Genomic DNA, 16189 nt, shown 5'->3' on the forward strand with positions numbered 1-16189 from the left:
AACAAAGACTTTTAAAAAAATGGTCCACATTTAAAAAATCTAAAAAAATGTATGTTATAGAGTAATAGCTTTCAAACCTTTATGATCATTATTTATAGTCAGAGATACAGTTTAATGATCTTATTCACACATACATATGGTTTATCAAAGCAAAAATTTCAGAAAACACTGTCTAACTTTCTTCACACAATGCAGTTGAATATTTGTGTATTATCTTCTATTTATTTGCTTTAAAGCACCAGGTTATAATATACTATATAGACTTTACAGGTCCTGATCAATGGTTAAAACAGTTTAAAACAATTTCAGATAATGTGGAATGTTATGAAAATCACCTTTAATTCCAAGTTTAGAGCTTTTCTTACAGATTATATGATGATGCTTATTTTTAGCTTAGACTCATGCCAACCCCTTAGGCATTTGCATTTACATACTAATGATAGCTATCATTACATTAATGATATAATAAATATCATTACATACTAATGATAAATTCAGGGATTCCCAGGTGGCGTTAATGGTAAAAAAAAAAAAAAAAATGCCTGCAAATGCAGGAGACTTAAGAGACACAGGTTCAATCTCTGGGTCCAGAAGATCCCCTGGAGGAGGGCATGATAACCCACTCCAGTATTCTTGCTTGGAAAATGCCACAAACAGAGGAGCCTGGCAGGTAACAATCCACAGGGTAGCAAAGAGTCAGACACGACTGAAGCAACTTAGCAGGCATGCACTTATTAATGTATTAGCCCCTTGAATCCTAACAGGACGAAACACAAACAAGGTAAATTTTGGTGAAAATAATCCTTGAATGCTAGGAAACAGGAAAATGTTGAAGGGGAAAGCATGATAAACCCAGCCAAGGATGAGTGGGTCCATGGTGGTGTTACTCCAGAGAATAACCTAACCTAGTCATCAAAGTAAAAGGACAGTCAGAAAACCATTTACAGAATTAGGAGAACAGAGGATAAAATATAGTAGATAGAATTATGTAAGGTATTTTATCTCTCATCCCTCAGCTCAGGTGTTATTTCCTCCAAAAAAAAATCTTATTTTCTGGTGCTTAAAAGCTCACAGCATTCTGGGCCTGCCTCCATCACTCACTTATACCATATTTATATAATGTTTGGGATCTTGAGAGCATAGAGTACCTTTTTACTTGAATTTCCAGCATCCAGCTGAGTGCCTGGCACATCGTAGGGATTCACATATATGTCCCCCAGAGTTCTCTAAAACTGTTTCCTGTACTGTGGAACAAAGTTGGGCTACATGATCTGCAAGGGCCCTTGTAGTCCTAACAATCTTGTGACTTCGACACATCTGAAGTAGCCCAAAGCACTCTGCTTCATAACAAAAACCACATCTTTGCTGTGATGGGTTCAAATTTATGAGTTAAAGCATGAAAAACCTGTGCACAGTTTCGGGCCTATGCCTGCCCTGGCAGAAGTGCTCTGATAAGAGCAGTTGAAAACCTAATGTGGCAGTGCCTGCCGCAGAGGAAAGATTCCAGCCTCCACCTCCCACACAAGCGCTGTTGCTCTCCAGCCTGCAATTTCCTCCCAGGCTCTGGATTGGTCCACAGAGTGACAGAGGGCTGGAAGAGAGCCTCTATATACTCCCCAGAGAAAAAGGCAGTCTCAGATGGTTCTGAAGTTTTCAAAGACTTGCTCTGCTGATAAGGACTTGTGTTCAAAGCTGAGGAGCTAAGCCACTTGCCAAAATGTGCAAAGGACTTGCAGCCTTGCCCCACTCATGCCTGGAAAGGTGAGAATGAATTATTTTGGTTTAAGAGATGGAGATAAGGAGAATCTTCACTCAGGGGTCACTGTGGTTTGTAGCAAAACAGGTGGTTGATTGTAGACTGGGAATTGTCTCCTCTGTGAAATGACAAAGTTATGAAAGATCTGAGTGAGTTAGGAGACTGATACAATATGAGATATAGCATACATCATTTGTATCCAGAACATCACTTCCTCCAAGGATTTCCTCCTATTTTATAGGTGCTTGTGCAGACTCAAAAGTGTATGGTTAAGAGCATGGATTCCAACATCAAACTGCTTGGGTTTCAATCCTGGTTCCATTACTTACTATTTGTGTGGTCTTGGGCAACTTATTTGAACTCTCTGTATCTCAGGGTCCCTACTGGTAAAATGGGTCTGTGTGTCTATCTCACTAGCTGGTTATGAGGGCTGAATGAATTACTGTGTGTGAAACTCTCAGAACACTGTCTGGCACATATTAGAACTGCTTAAATGTTAACCTTTATTAATGTACTTGAACTCAGAGAGGAACACTCAGCTTTGCAATGAAGCAGAGAGGACTTCTCACTGCTCTTTGTCTTCTGGCTGGATACCATCAGAAGCAGCTACGTTGCTGGACAGAAGACAGTCCTTGGGACATAGAGATTATTTATCAGCTAACATTGTGCTTTTTTTTTTTTAGACATAGAGGAACACCTTTGAGGCTCTGTGGTTATCCTTAGACTGGGCAATATTCTAGAGGGAATCTTAAGTATCTAGACTAAGTAAACTGAAGGAGAAGAAGCATCTGACTTGTTAGAGAATTTAACCCAACAGTCCTACCCGATGCAAAGAAGTACAGTTCTCCTTTCTTAAGAATGAATTTGATTACATTTTGTTTGAAGAAAATTGTTTAAAGAAAATAAAGATGATTCTTGTACAGCCTAACTTCATTACTAAAGGCAGTGGCAATGTTTGCCTAAGAAGGTTGTGCTGTTCAGTAGATCTATACTCTATCTCTAACAAGCTCAGGTTTTCTTTTTGTCGACTTCAACCTTTGAAATAATCTCAAAATGATTTTAAAGAGGTAACATCCTAACAAAGTAATTTGTCTCCAACAATACTGAAAAGTGACTGGGAATAAAGCCTACTCTCACTTTGTACTGTCAAAAGTACAGATTATTATTTTTTTAAAGATGTATGTGTATATATATATATATATATTTTTTTTTTTTAAGAGAAGTAGGACTTAAGTAATTAGTAGTGAGATGGTAACTAGGTGGGTGATTTTGGCCATTGGACCAAACCTGGGGAGGGAGACAGGTTTCATTGCTGGATACCATTTACTGATCTCAGCCTACCTCTCCCTCTATAGAAAGGCCAAAACACAATACCCGGGTGAAAGACTCTTCCTAGAACATGACATGATGCATAATTCTTTCCTTTTCCATTTTCTCAACTCTGAGATTGCATATTTGACTTTTACCACAATTTTAACATATATCTTTAGCCCATTTATTGTTTGAAATCATGTACTTTCCTGTAATGGATAAATCTTACCTTATTAATTGATGAACTCTTTACTCAGAATGATTAAATCATTGATCTGCTGGTCATTGTGTGATCCTATGATCTACTGCTTGGCATTTAGTGAATACTCAATAAATTTTATTCAAAGTTTGGCACTGTTACTAATACTTCCCTATTTGTTCTTATACATATGTATAATGTTTACTGAGAAACATGGATTGAACATTTTTTAAATTAATTCCTATAACTATTTCATATCTGATTCACTAATTTACTACCTACATTGTTATTGATTCACTTTATAATTTTTTTAAGTCACAGTAAATTCTTATGCTTCAGGATATAACTAATGTTCACATCGAATATTATAGGACAACAAAGGAGTAAGCTTTTTTTGCATAGACTACCTGAAACTTTTAAGGTATATGGTAGAATCCTGCAATTATGGTGTCATATTACATTTTTTTTCATGATCTGTTACCATTGCAGTCATATTTCCAATTAAATGCTACCTGTAACGTGTGATTTGGAGAAGTGGAATTGTGGAGCTGGGGAGCTGTTCGAAAATACTAACAGAAAGATTGTTTATTCTAAGGGGAAAATGATACTTGAATAAATCCTTCCAAATCTGCTTTCTTTGGCTCTACTCATAGTGGAAAGGTTAGGGAGTAAGGAACAGACATAGTTTTGTCATTAACTAATTTGTGTCCATGAGCAGTTTATTTCACTTTCCTGGAATTTTATTTTCTTTCTTAGTAAATGAACATTGGAATAGTTATTCTATAATTTAAATAAAGTGAGATACACCTGGTTTCAGTGACTAGTGAGAGTTGCAGTTAAAGGGAAGGTTTTCTTAATTTATTTCTTTCTGAAAGTTTGGAAGTCAGTTAGTGAAACTCATCAAGAATTCAACCCTGTGTTGAAGTCATGGCTGTGGCAGAAGTAATCTACTCAGTGAGACTATGACTTACAAGAAAGCAACATTTACTTCATGTAAGGGAAGCTTTAGAAAATAGTTCTTTCTCAATGTTTAGGAAAGCATTAAGCCAGAGTCAACTTTGATGTATTTGTAGAAACTATTCTCCTACTATTTATTTAGATTTTTAAGACTATTACTCATTAAAACTCAAAGTTGGCCTCAGATATTTTTATATATTTAAAAAGACCTATAATAAACATTTGAGAAATGAATGACCACCACCGCACAACTTTTACCTTCTGTCATACTGAGACCTAACGTTGTATGGGTGGGAATATTAGAGAGTCAACGGAAAAAGAAATGAATCAATTGAAAGACATTTTTACCAGTGATATTCAACTATGAATTTTAGGCATCTTTTAAAAATTCATTTATTTTAAGGCTCTTGAATGTCTCTGAACAAGTTTAATTTTTTAATATTGCTCTTCAGAAAAATATGAAAGTCTTCTGAAAAAAAAAGTATTATTATGATTCCCAGAAGTTATTACCATCATATAAAGCAACCAGTGTGGTTATTATTGCTTTTGTCTGGTGGTGTTGATTGCTCCTGATTCCAAATCTACAGTCTCTACTAAACTACATAAAGAGGAGTAAAAGAGTAATGAAGACAGCAACTACTGACTAAGAATTTTCCTGAACTGTTAATAAAGTGTCATATCTGACATACATCTGATTTTTGTGGGTTGCTAATAATGAGTGTGTTTAATCCATGGTTCACACAGGTGCTTCTAGTCATCTCAAGTGTGTGGCAATGCTGGGAATTTCAGGAGCTATAGAAAGTAAATGGGGGAAGTCATGCTTCATCTTGTTGTTTATTATCATTTTACTAAACATCCAGTTTTTCCCCATCTTCTTTATGTGGGTCTAAGTGTTGACAATTTAGAGAAGAAAGGTACCTAATCAAGCAATCTTAAGGTTTTCAAGCCACACAGAAGAAACAAATAGAATGGATCAAGACTCCTGGGTTCACAGAATTAAGTTAATAAGCAAATTAAGCAAATAAGCTTTTTCCAAAGGCATGAGCAAATCCTTGGGCAAATTATAGAGAAAAGATAAGTACATAATGAACTGAAACACTGTAGCAATGAACTTGAATAATGATAAATGAGTCAGAAAGGCCACAGGATCATCAAAGAAGCCTAAAGTGATAGTAGAGTTTTGAGATCATGCTCTCTGGGAACAAGTGTGAATTTGAAGCTTGCTGTTGCTGATAGAGAATCGTGCAACTTACTGGCAAATATTTCAGACAAATTCTGTAATCTTAAGGAAGTGAATAAAGTATATAATAAAATAGGGAGGAGGTGTCCCTAAGAAAAACTTTGTTTCAATTCTCACTGATTAAACAATTTTGACTGTTTCTCTGGATCGCTTTTCAAACCTCCATACTTGCCATAGACATAAGGATAAAATATCTCTCTGGGAAATTGCAGTTCAGTTAGGAAGATAAATCTGGGCTTCTCTAGTGGCTCAGGGGTAAAGAATCTGTCTGCCACTGCAGATGTGGGTTCAATCCTGATTCAGAAAGATCCTTTGGAGAAGGAAATGGCAATCCACTCCAGTATTCTTGCCTGGGAAATCCCATGTATGGAACAGCCTGGCAGGCTACAGTCCATGGGATCACAAAAGAGTCAGACACAACTTAGTGACAAAACAATATCATGGGAAATGAATAAGAATAAAGTAACTCTCTGTAGAGAGTTACTCCTGTTAATTAAAGTAACTCTCTGTTGAGAGTTCCTCCAACTATGGAGAAACAAATGAATTGAGTGTCAAGAAGCACAAAAGTAGAGGAAGTGGGCAGGGAACTAATAGAGCTTTGGGTAGTCGTGCAAGACTGTAAGAAGTCGCAGGGGACTGATACCTAAGGTTTAAGAACTAAGCCTGAAAGGACCAAGAAGTTGGTTAGGTTCAGAGAGGAAGAAGAGAGAGAAGGAAGACATTCCAGGCTAAGGGACAGGTCTCCATGTGCAAAGGCAGGGGGTGAGAGGGTCCAGAGAGTCTGATTGATGTTGTAACATCTTTGTGCAATCCGTAGTGTCTCTCCCAGGCAAGCAAGGAGACAATTTTGAATTTCCAATCACAGTTAACCTCCTGCGCAGCTTGTCCTTCATACTGTCTCCTTGGGACTTATCCAGTGCCCATCCACTCTGAATCTGAAGATTGAAAAGATCTGTTCATGAAAAAGATCGTCCCTTCTTTTGCCTAAAGACTTCAATTACTAAAAAGATCATCTGTATTTGGAAAGTAGTAGGCACTCAACAAATATTTTAAAAGAATCCACAAATAAATGTACAGCAAGTAGAAACAGACCTGCTTGCAGGTCGTCTTGGTGATTTCTCTGTTTCTGAAAGGATCGAGAAGGACAATAGCAGTGACTTTTAGGCTGAAATAGGATAAAGAGTGTATCTTGTAAAATAAAGAGGGATTGCTACTAAGGGGCAGTGGATGAGATTGGAAGTGGGGGAAAAAAAGCTTTTCTATAATTTCATCAGGAAAAACGTTGTTAAAGAGGTGAATCTTTTTTTTTTTTTTTGCTTCTAATGACAGCTTTTAGCTACTGGTAAACCTCATGAAATTGTATCTCTGTTGTTTCTCATGCAGTTCCTGTCCCAGCTTCTTTAAGGAATTATAATCTCTATTCTAACTGTTGCCTCTTCCTAGTATTTCTTTCATTTGGCCTGGGCTATTTCGAAACACCAATACACAACACTTTTAGACTCCAGAATCTTAAATTTGGAAGGATCCCTGAAAGATAATCTAATTTGTTTCTCCTTCTTTAGCAAAGACTGTTATGGGATAGATGATATCTAGGGAAAGAGTTTATATTTCTGGGGCCAGTGTTAAGCTTTTGTCTGTCCTGCTGACCGGAAAGCAAAGGAACTAAACTTTACTTAGTTCAGTCAGGATCAATCATTATAACAGGAAGCAGAATGTGGCTGGAGGCCAGAAGATAACAGGTTCCTCTATCTTTCTTCCTTTAAAGGTCATTAGATAACATTAAACCTGCACTCTATTTTAAAGGCTGAGTCACCCAGAGGATAAAGACCATGAAAGCCTGTTTGTTTTTGACTGAGAAAATAACTCCTAAGTTTACATATTTCAGGGATATTAAAGAAAACCCAGAATAAGAAAGGATGTAAATTCACAGTCTATATTCCCTGCCTTAACATCAGCAATGTAGTGGAGTGAAAAAAATGGACGTGGTAACTCCACCTCTATTACTTCCTTAGTTGTATAAACTTGAAAATCTAAGCCTCTCTGAGCTTCATATCCTTATCCATAAATGAGGATACTTATCTTGTTAAGGAGAGATGCTATAAATAATAAATGAAATAATACAAGGTAACTAGGTTTTTGTAGGCAGTGACTATTAAGTATCAAATTTCCTTCCATCCTTCTTTCCCTCTTTGTGTGTTTGTATGTATGTTTGTGTATTAGTCTCTCAGTCCTGTTCACTCTTTGAGACCCTGTGGACTTTAGCTGCCAGGCTTCTCTGTCTATGGAGTTCTCCTGGCAAGAATACTGGTGGGTTGTCATGGCCTCCTCCAGGGAATCTTCCTGACCCAGGGATGAAACCCTGGTTTCCTGCATTGCAGGCAGATTCTTTGTGGTCTGAGCCACCAGGGAAGCCCTTCCTTCTTTATGGGTAGTCAAGTTTGCATTATAGTATACTATTTTTACCATTTCACCCATAATTCTTTCAGCAGGTATCCCTTTGCAGAGCTCTTAACAAAACATTAAAAACCATGATTATACTGACAAATTAACAATTCTTTAATATCCTTACATATTCAGTAAGTATCCCAATATCCTCAATGATCTTTTGGTAGTTGGATTGTTTGACCCCTCAGAGTCTAAATGAGAGTCACACATTTTGGGGGGCTGCTATTAAATTTTATTATTAGACTGATAAACACTGGTAATTAATTTCGTGCACTGAAAGAATGGAGTCTTAACCACGGGACTGCCAGGGAAGTCTCAGGCTAGTGTTCTTTCTACAGTTAACTGGGCTCTAACTGCAGAAAAGCTCTTCTTGAGAATGTCCTTTAAGGACCCCTAGAAACTGAGAGACAAATATCTTCTACCTGGTGAGTGTGGGTTGCCATTTCCTCCTCCAGGGATCTTCCTGACCCAGGGATTAAATTCACGTTTCTTATGTCTCCTGCATTGGCAGGTGGGTTCCTGACCACTAGCACCATCTGGAACCTAGGGACACAGTAGCTGTCTTAGTTTGGAGCAGTTTGATAGAGTAGCGTGCAGTGAGGCATCCACGGTTCTTAAGCAAGCTGACCTGAGGGGTCTGCCTCATGCGCCCTTTCACCCACCTCTCACATTCCTTTATTAATTGCAGGAAGCTGCTCCCTGGGCTCCCCATTGACTATTCTCCATCAAATCATGTTTACTAAGCTCCTATTCTGTGCAGCACACCATGCCCAGGGCTGGAAGCCTGCTGGTGCACAAATCCTTTCTCCATTCTACTTCTGAACAGTGAGGAAGCTAGCCCATCTTCCCTGAGGTACTGTTGAACTGAGGTTGAATCCTGAGGTTCACCCAGAAGTCACCCTCCCCTCAAGACTGAATGAGCAACCCCAAGTGACCACCCAGGCACCAATACCACAGAGACCCCAGGGTCACACACTGAGATTGATTCAGAGCCTCTTCAATCTCTCCTGATCAATGGGTTTCGTGCTTTTATTTCTCTTTTTACTTTCAATTAAATACAAAAGGCTATGTAACATGTGGAAATGACACTGGGTGGGGAACCCAGGGATTCTGAGCTGTAACCTTAGGTTCTACTAAATAGCAGAGGTTACATCATCAATCAATCCCTCCCTTCCTCCTCCTCATTATCGTATTTGTAAAAGGCTGAGAAATCCAATTATATAGTCCTCTGCACTCCTTCCAACTCCACTACTTCATTGTTCTTGATTTGGACACTGCGTATACTGAAGAAAGATTGTACTTTTATTCTAATTTTCTACACTTCTCAGGTTCTACAGAAAGGCCTAGGAACTAACTTCTCAATGTATTATAGCTTGAAAGCATCAATTAAAAGTATGAATTTTTCTTCTAGTCACTTAGGATGTCAATGGACTAAATTCAGTACCCTATGTTTCTTAAAAAATATTTGTACCAAATTCAGAATAAACTCCTAGTTTATGAAAAACATATACTTAAGTAGTGAAAAAATGACTTGCTCTTTATTTTGGTGAATTCCATGAAAGAAACAAATGGTTTTGGTTTCTTACACAATTCAAGGGTGAATCAGGATCAGAGATCATGGATTCTAACAATCTAAAATTCCTGGGCAGTTGATCCCTGAACCACTCGAGGGCTACGGGCACCAACCTCCTTGGAATGAAAAATCCACTGGCTCCTCTGGATCCATGGTTCTGCCTCTTTGCTGACTCAGCCAACTGCTGATGGTGTGGTACTGTAGTATTCACTACTGAAAAAAAATCCACGTCTAAGTTCAAATCCTTGTCGTTCAAGGGTATTTTGTTCACAGTTAATTTAGGTCTCTCTCGTCTCTGGAGTACAAGTTCCTCAAGATCGGGGAGGAAAAGTGAAATAAAGACACAAACACACCTCACCTTTGGTGCGCGGTGCTCCTGACTGCTTTCACACTGTGTCACGAGTTCCTCCAGTGAGTGGAGTTGGTGGCCCACTCAGGCTCTTCTGAAAGCTGCCCAGAAAGAGACTCATCCTTTGACTTAACAGTGAGTTTCCATCCTGAGGCTGCCATGAAGTGAAGTTCCAGTGTTAGTCAAGTGTTAGTTGCTCAGTTGTGTCCAACTCTTTGCAAACTCATGGACTGTAGTCCACCAGGTTCCTCTCTGTCCATGGGATTTTCCAGGCAAGAATACTGGTGTGGGTAGCCATTCTCTTCTACAGGGGAACTTCCCAACCACGGAATTGAACCTGGGTCTTCTGCATTGCACGCAGATTCTTTACTGTCTGAGCCACTAGGAAGGCTGCAATAAGAAGGGTGAATCGGGGTTTCTTGGCTTTCATATAATGAGCCAATTCTCATCTACCAGTTGAGTAGATTATGGAGTACAGGCAGTTCTCAAAGTGGCATGAATACTGCTTCTGACTGCATGAATCCAGGTCAGGCACATGTACGCACAGTGACTGCAATTTCTGACTAGAATGAGGACATATACCTTGCCTGTAGACCAGGCATTAGAAATTGGGCCTTTCTTGGAAAATACGTAGATGAGGCCAGCGGAATCATTGCATACATGCATCACCAACACAGCCAAGGCACATGTGACTTTGGGCTTAATCACCCTGACCATCATTCTCTTGGAAAGTCCAGATAAGGTATTTCCTTACAAAGCATACTATTCAGTTGGCACGTTGAGATAAAATACCTTGGCCGGACATTTCTTCTCTTTCAAAAAGGAAATATTGCAAGATTGAAAAGATTCAGCTAATGCTTTGGTTGTAGATACCTGATAATCTGTAGGCTTCATAAATAGCAAATAAGGCTAAGACCATTATTCTATATTCTGCAAGCTTTCCTTTCTCTTTTCCAACTGCTTCTCCAGACACTTCTCAAAACAATACCTAACCCATTAGATAAAATACCACTTAGAATCCTAAACTCTACATTCTAGAAAGATGTTAGAACTATCATATTAGACTCAGAAGAAGAGAAGAGACAAAATATAATACTTGAAAAATGTGAAGTGATAGACTGCCTAAGTGCTCAGTATTGGTAGTGAACTGAGTGGAGTTGTTTCATCAAGCTAATACTGTTAGACAAATTTTGTGAAGACCATATGCTTCTTGATGAGGCACTTGTCTGTTATAATTCAGGAAGTTTAGAAAGAATCAAGATGTTTCATTAACAAAGTACTTTGTTGTATTTGGTAACTTAAGTAACAGTTTTCAAGAGATACCTGGATCGACAGGAGTATGGGACTGAATGACCTGTGCACTTTGGGACAAGGTCAACAATGCATCACAAGACTTGCAGACTTTCCCAGAAGAGCCCACTGTCTAAGGCTGGTGCTTTCTGACGACAAATTTCCAGAGTCTTGGACTTTGTTTCTGAATCTCCCAGTGCCAAATAGTATATCACTTGAACACACACATGCATGCTTGTGCACATGTGCACACCCACACACACCTGATTTTTTTATGACTTGGAGAAAAGATGGCTTGGTTGAATCAGAGATCCATGTAGACAGCTTAAGAGTGTCTGCATTGTCTAGGAGGAAGCATTTTTTTTTTTTCATATAGATGCATTGTAGATCAATGGGGATTTTTTCTTCTCTTCACAGGTTAAATTTTACACTTTTTCCTTTAGCTGGCAACAGTGAGGAAAAATACTTTCTGTAACTTGGGATTGTCTCAAAATTCAAATTTGACAATTTGAAAAGCCTTAAATTATTTTTTTCAAGTTGCCTTCTAGTTTTTATCTTCCAGATCTTCTAAGAATAGCTTAACCTTTGCCTCCCTTCCTGGTTCAGACAGGGTCTTGTTTGCAATTATGTTGAAATGTGAGTGCAGATGGCTGGACTGCAGCTGAAGGAAAGGAATATGTAGCTTTCATTAACTACTTAAGGAACATATTTTGTCAAATAGATACCAGCTTAAGAGAATGAAAAAGACAAGATTAGCAAAGACAACCAACAATTGTGACAGTTGTAGAATTGAGTGTCTAGCACAATTTTGGTTATGTATACACACATAATAAAGGCTGAGTGATTCAGATTCATAGATTCTGCCCCTTGAGATGAGAAGTGATGTCACCAAATTCTTTGGTGACTTGTCCAAGACCACATAGCTGGTTACAGTTGCAGATACTTCAGGGTCTCTGGATTTACCTGTCATCTTCATTTCATTTTGTCTGATGAACTTTAATTTATGAATTTTGTGTCTACACTTTTAAAATATCTATATTTACACAAGGCATCATCTTTCAAAAGGTGTTAATTAGGAAACAAACTGTAATCTTTAAGAAAAAAATGATTTTCAAAAACTTCTATGCCTATAGCTGGAGAGGTGATATTGCATAGTAAGTAAGAGCTCAGGAGTTCTGAGTCACAGAGAGATTAAATGATCTGCCCCCAAATCACCCAGTAAGTGAGTCAAACCCATCTCACTTCAACTCCTGAGCTCTTAAGTGAGATGGGTTTGACTCATTTACTGGGTGTTTTGGGGGCAGATCATTTAATCTCTCTGTGACTCAGTTTTGTCACGTGCCAGATGGAAACAATATTTATCCTTCCCTCAGGATTGTTATAAACACTAAATAGGGTTATGTATTATATGGGTTCAGTAAAACATTTAGTTACCTGGGGAACATGTGCTTTCTCTAAGTGTGTGATTTCTCTTAGTTATTTTTATGTTGAGAGACCCTTGCAGCCAAATCAGAAGAGTCTGCATCCAAAAATTACCTTCATCTCCCTACAGAGTTAAACAAGAAGTATGGAAAAGGGAATCAAATGGAAGGACACACTACAAAAAAATTTTTTTTGACAGCAAATGAGACAGCAGGTAAGAGGGAGCAGGAAAGAAGGAGGATCACAGGTAACACCTCTGAGGTTGATAGAACGAATGGACTACTGGCAGAATATGTTTGCCTAGCGTAGGTATTGAGGTTATTCCTCTTCACCTGGTCTTACCTGGTCTTCTCCTTTGGGAAATCTCAGATGATGTCAAGTTAGAACACCTTATCCTGACTTTCCTGGTAGTTTTATAGTTACCAAATTAACTTGATTAAAATGGCAACCCACTCCAGTGTTCTTGCCTGGAGAATCCCAGGGACGGGGGAGCCTGGTGGACTGCCGTCTATGGGGTCGCACAGAGTCGGACACGACTGAAGGGACTTAGCAGCAGCAGCAGCAGCAAAAAAACAAAACTAACTGTAAACGCTATATGCAAGATTCTAGAGAAAAAAAGACCCTAGATAATAACTCCTAGAGAGTTACACCGTAATAATGAAGCCAACAGGACACTATGTCTGGTTTGACCTTTGGGGCCTAAGAGAGAAGGAGCAAGATTAGAGAAGAATAACTTGTCCAGGGAGGAAATTTAGATAACTAAATGTTGACATATAGACTTCTAACTTAGTAACTCCTATCTCAATAAACACACAATTGGAGGAATCCCTATTCAGCAAGTCAAGATGTATGAGTACCTCAGGTCAGAATTCATTGCTCATTGGGAGAAAAATGAGGGCATGCTCTAAGGAGGCTGGAAAGAAGTTTCCAAGATTATGCCCCTGTGATATATCCATGGACCTCAAAAGTTTCTTTGGAACTTTTGGAAAATATATGACGAAGATGGAGACTTCCATATTAACCTTTGGGACAGATCTCTGGGGAACCTGGGAAAAGGAAAGGGAGAGAGCATCTGCTTTGGGATCCAAACCAATAACCTCTCCTCCATGGTCACACAGAAGTCCAGCTAAATGATATGTCCTCAGACCCCAACCCTCTGAGAAGCCTTCTCTTTTCTCCCTCAAAGAGAAACTGATTTTCCATCCATTGAACTCTCAGAGCTTTTTCATCTTCCTTGTATTTTGTATTACTTCCTAAGCAGCTTTCCTCAGATTCAACTTTAGCTGGGTGTTTGACATGACCTAACTTAATTCTTATTCTAACCCTGCAAGGTAGATATTATTAACATCACTATTTTGCCAGTAAAGAAGCACAGATGAGTTAAATGTTTGGCCCAAGGTCAGATGATACACCTCATACACTGATACACTGAGTTCTGGCATGCCAGTTTCAAACATGGGACCATTCTACCATGTCATAGCTGCATCCAAATAAAGCTATGTATATAGTTGGCCCATAGTCCCTGGAGGTTCTACAGATTCAACCAATCAGGGATCAAAAGAAAGTCAGACAGAGAAACACAAATATCATACGATATCACTTATATGTGGAATTAAAAAAAAAAAAAGAGTACAGATGAACCTATCTACAAAACAGAAATAGAGTTGCAGATGTAGAAAACAAACTCGTGGTTACTACGGGGTTAAAGGTGAGGGATAAGTTGGGAGATTGAGATTGACACATACACAGTAATGTATATAAAATAGATAACTAATAAGGACCTACTCTATAGCACCAGGAACTCGACTCAGTACTTTGTAATGGCCTATATGGGAAAAGAATATTAAAAAAGAGTGGATATATGTATACATATAGCTGATTCACTTTGCTGTACAGCTGAAAGTAACCCAACATTGTAAATCAACTATACTCCAATACATTTTTTTAAAGTATTTGAAAAAAATCCAGGAAGCTCTAAAAAAGCAAAACTTGAATCTACTGCATGCTGGCAAACTATTTTCATGGCATTTATATTCTATTCACAACTATTTACATGACACATACTTTGTATTAGGTGATATAAGTAATCTAGAGATGATTTAAAGTATGTAGGAGAATGTGTATAGGTTATATGCGAGTACTACACCATTTTATATGAAACTTGAGCATTTGCAGATTTTGATATCCATAGGAAGTAGGGGTGACCCTGGAACCAGTCTTCCATGGATACCAGGGGCAACTGTACACACATCTTCTTTCTAAAATGGGAACTGCTTAAGGTCTGGAACAATCTCTTAATAATTTTGTAAAGCATTCTTCATACTGTCTGGTATGGTGCCTGACACACAGTGGTTACTCTATTAGAGTCTGGTAAGTGAATGGATAAATGAATTTGTGAAGCAATAAATAGATAATTCTTAAAAATAGAAATCTTGAGAATAATAGGGTATTATTACAATATATTGAGGAAAGGAGAGAAGAAATGGTCTGAAATGTACTTCTATACTTCAGACAAGTAACAGTCCTCTTACTCCTCATGGTTATGTCATTGCTTTGCTGCACACATAATAATTTGGCAAAGACAAATGTTGGCCAAGTGTTCTTATAATCTGAGCTAATGAATTTGTGTCTATTGTATAAATTCATTACCAGAGGACACGTTAATTCTGAGAATCATAGTTTTACTAAGTGATGTCATTTATATGTTTATGTTCATCAAGTTTTAAGTAAATTTTACTTTACTTCTCTTTCTTTCCCTTCTTTTCCAGTACCCCTTATTGCCACCTTTGTTTCCTGCTTTTGTAAGATATAAAACCACTAGAGTTCATGGACAGCTAGAAAATTTCATTCTAGAAAGTCCTTCTTTATAATTTAATGCAGAATGAGATGGAGATGTTCAAAAGCCACGGTCACACCAGTGTTCAGAGATGCTCTCGTGGGAATGGCTTCTGACCCCTCCACCTTTGGAACTCAAAATAAACCACAAATTTCTGTCTTCTTCAACTTGAAGACCATTTTCCCACTGTTTATTATCTGGCTTCCAAACTGAATTACAAAAAGTCCAGAAATCCTGCCAACAATATTTCTAATAAGACAGAGAATTGAAGGTCAAAGGGGGAAAAAAAAGCCCTCTACTCTGTCTGTCTTGTCCCTCCACTGTCTCATTACCCCTAATAACTTACTCTGAATGATGACTATGTCAGAGACAGGCCATAAAAGCATGGGAATTTTCTCAATTTCCATGGGAATCCTCGGGTAGGGTGTAATCAGTGCTTGGGAAAAACAATGCTATTATTTTTCTCATTTTAAAATAGCAGCACAAGGCTGGTAGTATTCTAATATAACTCTCAGCTGTGGGAGGCAGCAGCAAAGGTCTCCCAATTTGCTTTCTTTGTCTCTCTGTGGGATTGTTGCCCAGAAATGTATATTCTCTATGCTTTCAGAATGAGTTGCATTATTTCAAGGTGGAAACCTTCTAAAAGGAGCCTATCTTTTATGTTAATCAAAAGGACCTTTGTTGAATTCTATTCTAGTCTATTTATTCAATAAGCATTTGTTTTCCAAAAACCAGGTGCAAGGTGCTGTGATAGGATAGTAGAACAAACACGGTAGAACAATAATAGTAATAAGCAATATTTAAGGAATAT

The 16189-nt window shown here is 38.2% G+C and overlaps 1 protein-coding gene across 1 annotated transcript in view; it reads left to right on the forward strand.

The window, feature by feature from the left end:
• The first annotated feature begins 1479 nt into the window (after nt 1-1479).
• Nucleotides 1480-16189, forward strand: part of RGS5 (regulator of G protein signaling 5) — a 55064-nt gene continuing 40354 nt past the window's right edge. Inside the window, exon 1 of the mRNA XM_040229993.1 lies at nt 1480-1761. Within this exon, the coding sequence (XP_040085927.1) occupies nt 1718-1761 (44 nt within the window). The 5' untranslated portion in view covers nt 1480-1717. The remainder of the gene's footprint in view (nt 1762-16189) is intronic.

This window comes from Oryx dammah, unplaced genomic scaffold (genome assembly GCF_014754425.2).
Source record: "Oryx dammah isolate SB20612 unplaced genomic scaffold, SCBI_Odam_1.1 HiC_scaffold_28, whole genome shotgun sequence".
NCBI lineage: Eukaryota > Metazoa > Chordata > Mammalia > Artiodactyla > Bovidae > Oryx > Oryx dammah.